The sequence below is a fragment of the Eucalyptus grandis genome, chromosome 5, assembly GCF_016545825.1.
Source record: "Eucalyptus grandis isolate ANBG69807.140 chromosome 5, ASM1654582v1, whole genome shotgun sequence".
Lineage (NCBI taxonomy): Eukaryota > Viridiplantae > Streptophyta > Magnoliopsida > Myrtales > Myrtaceae > Eucalyptus > Eucalyptus grandis.
This window is the reverse complement of record NC_052616.1, coordinates 15,539,362-15,551,759: the sequence shown is the minus strand read 5'-3', so window position 1 is coordinate 15,551,759 and position 12,398 is coordinate 15,539,362. Positions and strand designations below refer to the sequence as shown.

The following is a 12,398-nucleotide window of genomic DNA, read 5'->3' as shown; positions in this document are numbered from 1 at the left end:
TGCTATTGATGGGTTTGGATAGCTGGTCTCCATTGAAGATGGAGTTTTGAAGATATCCTGAGGTGGGCTTACTATGATGTAAGGGAAGACCGACTGCCGATTGCATCTCCTCAATTGAGGTCATAGTACAATTGCGACACATGAGTGAAAGGTAGAAGATTATTCTGAGTTAAAAGGGGTCTATTGGGAGGTTGCCAAATTGAGAAGATGAACTTCTATGAACATATCAACAAGAGTAATCAACGAAGAGTAAAGTTCAATATAGTAATTCAACATACCTTGAAGATTGTAGGCTGCATACACTTAGGCTTATGGGGACCTTATTAAGTTCCATTTTAAGGGATGTGCTAGGCATATGTTATCCTTTATTGATGACATTTCGAGGAAGGTCTGGAATTATCTTCTTAAGCACAAGAGCAGGGTTCCTAGTTGGTTTAAGTCAGAAAAGGAAATGTTTGAAAAGTTGATAGGAAGAAAGATCATATGCTTAAGAACTGATGAAGGGTTTGGAATTTTATTCTTATGAGCTTGATCAATTTTGCACAGAGTAAAGCGTAGTGAAATACTACATTGATGCTAATACACTATGGCCGAAGGAAGTTTGATGAAAGTGCGGGAAGATGAAAGAAAAACAAGAAGGGGAAAAACCTACAGTTGCTAGGGCGTTGATGAAAGAGCTCAATGTTAAACTTCTTTAAAGCCTTTTGGACACTGGCCAACTCCAAACACAACCCAAACATTAGAGTCCCTGATATCTCACTTCTCCAAGCTTTCTTCATAATTTCCAGAACATTCATCTTGTTTTAAAGATTGATTTACGAAATTAATTTCAAAGTGGAGAGACAAATTTAAGGAATCACTCAACAAAAAATATGATCACATCATCTCTATAATCAAGTTTTGTGAGAAACTGCTAAAATATTTGATTTATTCTAGGATTTAAACTATCATACGATAAGAAATATTACTTAAAATTACAATCGGCATTATTGTAGGACACGATAATTGAATTTACATTTCACCTTATTATTTCGTCTTTTATCGAGCAACATATAATCATGCTTTATTTTTATTTAATTATTAGCTAGCAACCAACCTCCCCTAAAAATTTGACGAGGACAATGGAAGAGAAAATTCCTCTCCTACCACTGAAAAACATGATGGTCGTCCTCTTCTAGAATGCCAAGCCATATGCATCGATTTCAAAAAAAATATCTAAAATATCCTAAAATTATTATGCAAGAGCCAATTCAATTTAAAAAATTTTATTTGATCAACTTAGTCCTAAATTTTTTTATGATTTATTAATGCAATTCTTCCAATCAAATTTAGTCCAAAATCGTTGACTTGGCCATTAGGCATCTCACGTGCAATCTATTTTATTTTATTTTTGTAATTTTTTATAAATTTTTACTCTTTTCTTTTCTTTTCTTTCTTTTTTTCCCTATTTCCCTCCACCAACGATGGCTAATGGAGGCCGTTGACTGAGGGTTCGAGCCAATTCAAGTGGGGGGAGGTCAACCACAAAGAATTGCAATTTGGCACACCGACCCTCGCCTCATCTATATTTGGGCAAGGAACCACAATGCCCTCATTGTGGTCCAAGAGCCCTCGCTGTGGCCGACAACCTCCAATGGCCATCTGAGGCCTTGGATTGTCGAAAATAGGAAAAAAAGAAATAGAACATAATAAGATGATGAGGAAGCTCCAAAAACAACAAAATCAAGCATTCGATCAAAAAAAGAGTCAAAACTTTTTTAGAACGGAAGGTTCTTCATTTAAAATAAAGTAGGGCCTACAACTTGTGCTCTAAATATTCCCAAATACTAATAGAATCAAAATGAATATAAAAAAGGAAAAGGTAAAAATTCAAATTTTTTAAAAGATTGTAAAAAGCATTTGTGTCAACATTGGCCATATAACGTAAGGCAGTCGGCCTCCACTTCAGTTAAATTAGTCAAAATAAGTAAATTATCAAAAGGTTTAGAATTGAAATGGCCAAATTAAAAATTTAGTACCCAATTGACACCATACAATAGGTTTATAACTTTTTAGATGAGTACCTTATACAAGTTCATAATTAATGTCATGGACCTAGTTATTTCTTTGATTTAAATAAAGAAATAGGTTATATGTATATGTATATATATATATATATATATATATATATATGTATATATATTATTTATATATATTATATATATTATATATTATAAACACACGCACACAAAAAACCTCAAAGTTAGTACACTTATGACAAATCTATCACAAACTAAGTTTTTGGTTACCAAAAGTCATGAAATGATATACTTGTGACAAATTTACCATTTAATAGTTTCCATTAATTTTTACTATTAAATTGTTGAGTTGGATAACACATGACAATTAGTCAGTATACTAGTTTGGGATTTTACTTTCGATTTGTCATAGTTGCATTGGTTTTGTGTTTTTTATAGTATTAATCCAGTTTAACAAATGGTATATTTGCTAAGTTTTTTAGGGTAATGAAATTAGTTTAACAGAGGGTATATTTGTTGATTTTTTTAGAGTAATGAAAGGGTGCATGCTAAAGGGATCTTAGCTGTCCCACATCACTTGGGAGAAGCCCTCTAGCCTGCTTTATATCATTGATGTACTAATTTGGAATTTTATGTAATATTACTCATATATATAACATTGCTTATATTAGTTCATCTTTGACAAAATTACCCCAAATTGATACATTTGCAACAAATTTACCCTTTATTAGTTTTCATTAAATTTTATTATTAAATTTCTTAGTTGGATAATACATAACAATTGACCAGTGTACCACTTTGGGATTTTACTCTCCGTTTGTTATAATTGTACCAATTTTGTGGTTTTTTGTAGTATTAATCCAATTTAACATAGGGAATATATGTCCCAAATATATCAATTTAGAGTTTTTGAGAGTAATAAAATTAATTTTGGATAAATTGTTGTTATACTAATTTTGGATTTTTGGCGATATTACTCATATATATAGCATTGCTCATATTAGTACCCACACCCCCCAAAAAAAAAAAAAAACCAACCTTAGAATGTAGAATATATACATTCTCATATGAAGCATGGCTATGTATCACCAAGTGTGGTAGCCTAGTGGTAAAGAGGTTGCATTGTCTTTAACAAGGTCATAAATTTGAGTTGTTTGACCGAATCTTGGGCTAGCTAGGGTACGCATGACAAAATTTCTAGAACATAAATTGATTTATAACTAGAAATTGATAAGTTAAAAATTTTAACTTCTGATTTTTTTTTTTAAATCTATTTCTTGAATAGAAATATGTTCCAGAAATAGAATAATTAAATTGCGTTACCAAACGGATTTCTGTTCCAAATCTGTTCCGGGGAATAGAGGAATAAAAAAATAGAGAAGTAAAAATTTTATCATATGCGCCCCTAATGTCTCAAGCATCCTCTTACCTCACGTAGAAAGATTTATTTTTATCCAACGACATGGTGATGACGGATTGAAGAAAAGCAGACCGAGCAGTTATCATTCAATGCGGACATTATCCATATAACTCTTAGAGAGAAAGCTTAAGCAATTGGTTGCACCCACTTTTTCAACGTGGCGTCCCTGTAAGGAAGACGCAAGCAGACTCTGCCGGCCAAAACATCAAGGTCACTCGAAAAAGTTTGGTGCCTTCTGAAACTTGAAGCTCTTCACTTCTCCAAGCTATGGAGGGCAACAGAGGCACGGTGTGCGTGACGGGTGGTACTGGCTTCATAGCTTCATGGCTCGTCATGAGGCTCCTCGAACAGGGTTACTCGGTCCGGACCACTGTCAGACCCGACCCGGGTAAGTCTTTCTTCTTTTTTCCTGCCTGAACATGGAAAATTGGCTTGAGTTCTGGTCAAGTGTAAAGTTCTTTTGACTGATGTTCTGTGCTGTCCATACATTCTCTGATCTGTTTGTGCATGCACAATACGTATGCGTTTCAAATGGTCTGTGTTTGTGGAGAAATAAACGCAGAAAGGGTTTGGGCGTTAGCTATTGCAGAAATTATTTATACTCTGTCCCGCACGGGCGTCGAGGAACCATTTTGTTTGGAATTACAGTCGGACATAGATCATATGCCGCTTTTCATGCGTGAGAAAGCATAAGATTGACTAAATATGGGTTAAATTAATGGTGATAGGCTTGGTTAATGATGATTAGATTTCTCTTATATGATCAGATATGAACATGTTCCATATGCCCAGGTGACTAATACAAAATCTCTTGCTCTTGTTCTATTTATGAACTCTCTCTCACGCTCTCTTGAATCAGCTTTTCTTGCAGTCCATATTGCTAAGTTTTATGGTGTATTCAGATTATTTCCTGAATGAGCCATGCTGTATCAGTTAATTTTCTCTGGATCGGTTTCTCTTATTAACACGACAAATCCATATCCTATTAAATATTTGAACTTTTATTTGGGACACGATTGACGGATTGTACTGATCAGATGACACCAGAGACATCAGCTTCTTGAAAAATCTGCCAGGAGCATCGGAAAGGCTCCGAATCCTCCCTGCTGAGCTCAGTGATCCCAACAGTTTCGGCCCAGCCATTGATGGCTGTGTCGGAGTCTTCCACGTCGCCACCCCAGTGGACTTTGAAGACAGAGAGCCAGAGCCAGTCGTCACCAAAAGATGCATCGATGGAGCATTAGGCATCCTGAGGGCCTGCCTGAACTCCAAGACCGTGAAGCGTGTTGTGTACACCTCAAGCTCGTATGCAGTTCAACTTAACAACTCCAACGCTGATATACTGGATGAGGACTCGTGGAGCGATGTTGACTCCATCAGAGGAATCACGAGGTTTGCAGCTTCATACGCAATCTCAAAGACATTGACCGAGAAGGCGGTTCTCGAGTTCGGAGAGAGGCACGGGCTGGAAGTGGTGACAGTCATTCCCTCTCACTCGTTCATGGACCATTCATTTGTCCCAAGTTTGCCTCATCTGTCCAGTATTCGCTGGCTTTGGTATTAGGTATGTGAAATATATCTAGATCGTTGATAATGTGAGACTCACATAATTAAATGTTCAAGTAATATTGGTCAATATGATATATAGATTTTGCAATAACATTCTTATACCTTAATCATAGTCATAAATTCATGACCACTTTGATTGATTTGGTCGCCAAAAAGATGCATAATTTCCATAATTTGACAACGTTTCTCCGTTCTATGTCAAATGTATGACAAAGGAAGAAAAGACCATAAGCCGTGCTGCTCATATCTTCATGTTTATTTCAATGGTACACGCTTCCTTTAAGTCTTAATTTGACTGCGGAAAATCCCGTTTGAAATTAACAGGGAATGAGAATGAGTACTCTATTCTCCTCAGAGCATCTCTCGTGCATGTGGACGACGTGGTGAGAGCGCACATCTTCCTCTTCAAGCACCCTGACGCCAAGGGCCGGTACATATGTTCCTCAGCCACGATGACCATCGAAGAGATGTCCAAGTTTCTCTCGGAAAGATACCCAGAGTTTCAGATACCCTCACCGGAGTAAGTCCTGCTGTATCCCATCTCATGATTTAACAGATCTACTATTGCTGTTCTTGAACTGAGAGCAGAGTTTTTTAAATCTTTGTAGGTCCTTGAAGGAAGTGAAAGGCCCCAGGCTCGCCAGCCTTTCATCGAGGAAGCTGTTGGATGCTGGTTTCGAGTATAAGTACGGGATCGAGGACATGTTTGATGGAGCTATCCAGTGCTGCAAAGAAAAGGGCTATCTCTAGATCAATCTCCGTTCCATGTTTATGTTTAAGAGGGACCAAGCCTTATAGAATCCTCCCTAAAAGCGTGGGACAAGACGGAGAGGAATCCCTTCCCTTCCCTTGCGCCTCAGGCCGAACGCCATCCCTCCTCCTCGCGCACCGCCGCTCGGGTCGTCACACTCTTAGTAACGCTCAAAGTAATAAAATGGCATCATGCCATACAGTATGACCTATTTCTATTCTGATCTGTCCTAGGTTCATATCATGTAGTCCTCTAAGAAAAATGTAGGTCACGTATAAGGCTTGGGTTCCCTTAAAACGCGTTTTAAAACCGTGAGGGATACAAATTTCGGGATTTACAAGATCAATCTCCATTCCATGTTTATGATAGAATTCCGTACCTCAGGCCGAACGTAGTAACGCTCAAAGTAATAAAATTAGAACCTATTTCTATTCTGAAAATGTAGTCCTCTAAGAAAAATGTAGACGAAAACAGATAAAATTTCTGTTTCTTGATTTGTTCTTAGAACAGTTTAGAACAAAAATATTTGATTTCTATTTCCGAAACAAATATATTTTAGATTTGAAGAAGAAATGGAAGCTAAAATTTTTAGCTTCTCAGTTTCCGAAATAGAAATTGAGAAATCAATTTATAGCCAGAAATCAATTTCTATTTCAGAAATTTTGTCATGCGCACCCTAACATGTCGGGGAAACGCGTATCATGTATCTAGCATGGCTCGTGGAAATTGGTTTGTCTGCGGGCTTTGTATGAGATATCAAACCGGGTGAATAATCTTGGTACTGCTTGTTTCAGTCCTCCTATGTTTGATACTGTGGAGCCGAGAATACATGCACTTGTATCATACATCACCGTATGTGCACCTTTTGCTCTTCACGAATATCGTTGACAATTATTGCGGAGCCGAGAATACATGCACTTGTATCATACATCACCGTATGTGCACCTTTTGCTCTTCGCGAATATCGTTGACAATTTCAGTAGAGTTGCAGTAGGTTCTAGCTTTGTTTGGTTGATTCATTTCTACTCCAATACCCAGATCTCTGCAAATGCTCAGGGCCATCACAACCCTCGCCAGCACGAAGGCATAACTTGGGCAAGGGCCACGACCATTACCAGCGGCCAACAAGGGTTTGTTGGCCCTTGCCTAGTGGCTGACAAGGGTCACAAGAGATCCTTGGTAGCCACAACCAAAAAAAAAAAAAAAAAAAAAAAAAAATGAAAGAAACAAAGAAAAGAAAACAACAATAAATTATAAAAAAATAAATATTTAAAAATGTCAACATCAATGCTAATCATGTCAAGTAGAATACTCAACATTTACGTTAACAATTTCTTGCTTAAATTAGCCTGATGAATTGAAATTGTATCAATGTAAAAATGTTTCGACTAAATTAATCCAATTGAAATGTTCTAGACTAAATTGGTACCCATGGAATATGTTTATAACTTCTTTGGTACTTTTATCGACTATATTGAATTAATTAAAAAGTTTATGACTGAATTAAAATTCGGACAATGAATTTAGGACTGGATTAGCAATTTACCATGCATCCTAGGCATTGAAACACACTAGGGGTAATCAGTTTTGTAAGGTTAGTCCAATGGAACCGATCACTTATTTAGCATGAAGATGAAATTAAAAAAAAAAAAAAATAGGGCGAGGATTTTGGCTTTCTTTCGATAAAAAGAAAGAGGTCCAAGCAATCAATCAAAGAAATCTTTCATGTTTTTGTCCTATAAATTTTGGCGAGCATGATCAAAGGAATTAATTCCTCCAGACTATGCAAAAAGGGGCAAAAAATGTGGCGGTGATTGAAGAGAGAAGAAAAGGAGATTGTCATTGTCTCTATTTTATTTTGGCAACAAGCTGGCAAGGGAATCTGGTCATGAGGGAAAAATCATACAGAGAGGTTTATTCTTTTTGGAAGATAATGGGAAAGGTGGGTCAACAAGCGAGTATTAAAAGGAAAATATGAACAACAAGAAAGAAAGCGAGAGATTTAAGCACTAATGGGAGTGAAACAAATTCATTCACGCCACTCTATTTCCTTAATTTACAAAGAAATAAAAAATTTATATAGTCGATCTAATCTAGTCAATCTAGTTCTTCTTTGGAATCGAGAACCGGACCGACACTCTAAGAAATCAGACCCAACTAGCCAATTTGGTCTGGTCCAAGCAATTCCCCTCCAACTGCCCGATCATTCTGCTTTATTGACCCCTAAAACACATGCAGGATTGAGTTCTAAGTCTGGTTTTTGATATATTTCGCTTAGAATGAAAAGCCTAACTCAAGAGAGAGCTTAGGGAGTTCGCAAAGTAAACACTTCATATCTCTTTTATTAGAATTTGAGAAATTATATGTTCGGACCGTGAATGTTTGAAGAGAAAAAATAGAGAAGAAAACAAGAAATTTTTTTACATGAAAACTGTTTCACAAGATGGGGGCAAAATCACAGTATCGCACTTATATCATACATCACCGTATGTGCACCTTTTGCTCTTCACGAATATCGTTGACAATTATAGTAGAGTTGCAATAGGTTCTAGCTTTGTTTGGTCAATTCATTTCTATTCCAATACCCAGATCTCTACAAATGCTCAGGGCCATCGCAACCCTTGCTAGCACGAAGGCATCGCTTGGGCAAGGGCCACGACCATTGCCAGCAGCCGACAAGGGTTTGCTGGCCCTTGCCTAGTGGCTGACAAAGGTCACAAGAGACCCTTGGTAGCCAAAAAAAGAAAAAAGGAAAATAAAAAAAATGAAAGAAAAAAGAAAAGAAAATAAAATAAATTATAAAAAATAATATTATTTAAAAATGTCAACATCAATGCTAATCATGTCAAATAGAATGCTTAACATTTACGTTAACAATTTATTGCTTAAATTAGTAAGATGAATTGAATTGATATCAATGTAAAAATGTTTCAAACTGAATTAATTCAATTGAAATGTTATAGACTAAATTAGTACCCATGGAATATGTTTATAACTTCTTTGGTACTTTTATCGACTAGGTTGAATTAATTAAAAAGTTTATGACTAAATTAAAATTCGGACAATAAATTTAGAATTGGATTAGCAATTTACCATGCATCCTAGGCATTGAAACACACTAAGGGTAATTAGTCAATGGAACCGATCACTTATTTAGCATGAAGATGAAATTAAAAAAAAAAATAGGGCGAGGGATTTTGGCTTTCTTCCGATAAAAGAAAGAGGTCCAAGCAATCAATCAAAGAAATCTTTCATGTTTTTGTCCTATAAATTTTGGCGAGCATGATCAAAGGAATTAATTCCTCCAGACTATGCAAAAAGGGGCAAAAAATGTGGCGGTGATTGAAGAGAGAAGCAAAGGAGATTGTCATTGTCTCTATTTTATTTTGGCAACAAGCTGGCAAGGGAATCTGGTCATGAGGGAAAAATCATACAGAGAGGTTTATTCTTTTTGGAAGATAATGGGAAAGGTGGGTCAACAAGCTAGGATTAATGGGAAACAAATTCATTCACGCCACTCTCTTTCCTTAATTTTACAAAGAAATAAAAAATTTATATAGTTGATCTAGTTCAGTCAATCTAGTTCCTCTTTGGAATCGAGAACCGGACCGACATTCTAAGGAATCAAACCCAACTAGCCAGTTTGGTCTGGTCCAAACAGTTCCCCCTCCAACTGCCCAATCATTCTGCTTTATTGACCCCTAAAACACATGTAGGATTGAGTTCTAAGTCTGGTTTTCAATCTATTTTCGCTTAGAATGAAAAGCCTAACTCAAGAGAGAGCTTAGGGAGTTCGCGAAGTAAACACTTCATATCTCTTATATTAGAATTTGAGAAATTATATGTTTGGACCGTGAATGTTTGAAGAGAAAAAATAGAGAAGAAAACAAGAAATTTTTTTACATGAAAATTGTTTCACAAAATCAAATGGGGGCAAAATCATGGTATCGCACTATGTAATTTTTTCACTATTAATATTAGTATCAATGCTACAAGCTTCAAAAGATATTGCCCCAATATATAGGAGGATTATAAGACATACATGGTTATAATGAAAATTACATGCATGTATTAGCAGCAGTAAAAGATCTATCCACTACTTTAACATGAAAATTACATTGATGCCATTATATTAAAATTTCTACACTTAAATATTATTTTCTTCCATCAAACTCCACAACTCCACCACCATACGCGTGTAATGAGGGTCACAATTTTTTTTTTTTTTTTTTTGTCATGAGTCATTGTAATATGCTGTTGTTGATCATAGACTCATAGTCAAGGATCTTGTCCATCTCTCTCCCTGGGATTAGGCATACTTGGTCAAATCACATAAATCATACATATCAAGTTCGTTTTCTGCGCTTATCTTCCGCTCGATTGTTTGTGTGTCTCCAAGCTTCCCTGTCTTTCGTTATATTCTGGAAAGAACATGACACTTTGGTAGATAGACTGGACAAAAATAGCATTGGACGGCAGATGCAATTCGAGATTTTAGCGTCCAGTGCTAGAACTTCGGAAGCAGATCATTATTGTTAACAAAGTGAGGATGCAAATTGATTGTGAAACCTTTTCCCAGCGTTTTAAAACACCGCCCACGTATGATGCATCGGCATGTGCACGCCATCACATTGGGAATGAGTCCGACAAGGAGTGACGGATCCAATGCTTCAGAATCTTAAATCAATAAAAAAAGGAAGAACCTGCTGGAGATATAATCGGAGATTCTGATCGTGGCACCAATTCTAATTACCAAGTAAATCCATGATTTTCTTGATGTATAGGAAGGATATAATTCTTTACATATTTTCTGTACATTATTTCCTTTTTTTCTTTGATCCTTTAGACTCTAAATAGGATCAATGTAAATGTACAAAGTAATTTGGGCCTTGGGGAAAATATTTTATAGAGAACATTCAAATCCCAGTGTTTGGAATGCTAGTCCTTTCCAATATTACCTTTATTCTAATCATGGTATCGTCTTCTTCATTCAACTTTCCTGGCAGATCTAGCAACTTTCTCCCACTTCCTTTCCTTTTGAATTGTTGTTGCAAGTCCATATTCTACAAAACAAATCAGTAAATCAGTAAATGAGTAAATCGATTAGCAATTCCCCTTCCTTGATACCATGGCAAAGGACACAAAAATATAGAGATCCCCACCTCTCCGACCACATCACAGAATCAACCCCAGCTTTGTCGGAACAAATTAATCTGATTGAAGAAAAGGAGAATCCTCCTGTTCACATCCCGACGGCGCTAAAAATTCAACTGGTTTTGCCCCTGCTGCAGCGCCAACCTTTGGCCCAATACAATGGGCCCCGATTCCGTGGTATCCTGTCCAAGGACAATGGACCACCGGGCCAAAATATGGATGGGCACAGTTACACCGGAGAGAGACCGACCCGGATGACAAGTCGGGTCGGACAAATTGGGTCACCGACCCAAATTCGTACCGGGTCAAGAGGGTTATAGACTCGGATTCATGCCGAGTCCAAATCCCTACCTGAATATTGGACCCGGATTTCTGCCGTATCCTTTTTCGATCAGCAGCCCTTTTTTGATCAGCAGCGGCTGCCTCGAGCCCGGCGACCTGCTTTATACCTCACCGGCTGACGGGCCAGAACTGCGTCTCATCAGCTAGCCACCTACCGAACCGAAGAACTATGGCCGAAGGGAGTTTGACGAAAGCGCGGGAAGATGAAAGAAGAACAAGAAGGGGAAAAACCTGCGGTTGCTAGGGCGTTGATGAAAGAGCTCGATGTTAAACTTCTTTGAAGCCTTTTGGACACTGGCCAACTTCAAACATAACACAAACATTGGAGTCCCTGAGATCTCACTTCTCCAACTTTCTTCATAATTTCTAGAACATTGATCTTGTTTTAAAGATTTGATTTACGAAATTAATTTCAAAGTGACGAGACAAATTTAAGGAATCGCTCAACAAAAATATGATTACATCATCTCTATAATCAAGTCTTGTGAGAAACTGCTAAAATATTTGATTTATCTTAGGAAATAAATTTTAAACTATGGTATGACAAGAAATATTACTTAAAATTAGAATCAACATTATTGTATGACACGATAATTTAATTTACATTTCGCCTTATTATTTCATCTTTTATCGAGCGACATATAAACATGGTTCATTTTTATTTAATTATTAGCTAGCATGGGCATTTTTACGAGATTTTTAGGGGAAAATTTGATGTAAAATTCCTTACGTGCGCTTCAAATTATCCCTATATTTTTTTGGTAAAATTCCAAAATGAGACCCAAAGTGTCATCTTTTTCTCCAATAAAAGCCCAAAGTGGACATTATTTCAAATAGGGACCTGAAGTCTTTATTACTTTCTCAAATAAGGGCCTGAAGTGGATGTTGTTTCAAATGACAACTTAAAGTAGTTATGTTTATGTTTGTTTCAAATAAGGACTTGATTTTCGACGATCAAGGTATTTTCGTCATTTACCATTTTCCTTCCTTTTTTTTTTTCTTTCCTCTTTTTTTTTTTTTTTGGTTCTTCTTCTTCCTCTTCGTCGATGGTGGCCGACCATCGGCGATGCCTCAGAAGGATCGGGCGAGGGCCACCCACGCCGGCTACAGGTGAGGGATGGCCTCGCCAGCCCTTTATAGTAGC

The 12,398-nt window shown here is 36.9% G+C and overlaps 1 protein-coding gene across 1 annotated transcript; it reads left to right on the top strand.

The window, feature by feature from the left end:
* Positions 1 to 3,587: 3,587 nt before the first annotated feature.
* LOC104444352 (vestitone reductase) lies at positions 3,588 to 5,766 on the top strand. Its single transcript, XM_010058010.3, is given in 5 exon segments — positions 3,588 to 3,826; positions 4,476 to 4,933; positions 4,936 to 5,002; positions 5,332 to 5,527; positions 5,616 to 5,766. Coding segments are annotated over 5 exon segments (984 nt in total). The 5' UTR covers positions 3,588 to 3,705; the 3' UTR covers positions 5,758 to 5,766.
* The last annotated feature ends 6,632 nt before the right edge of the window (positions 5,767 to 12,398 follow it).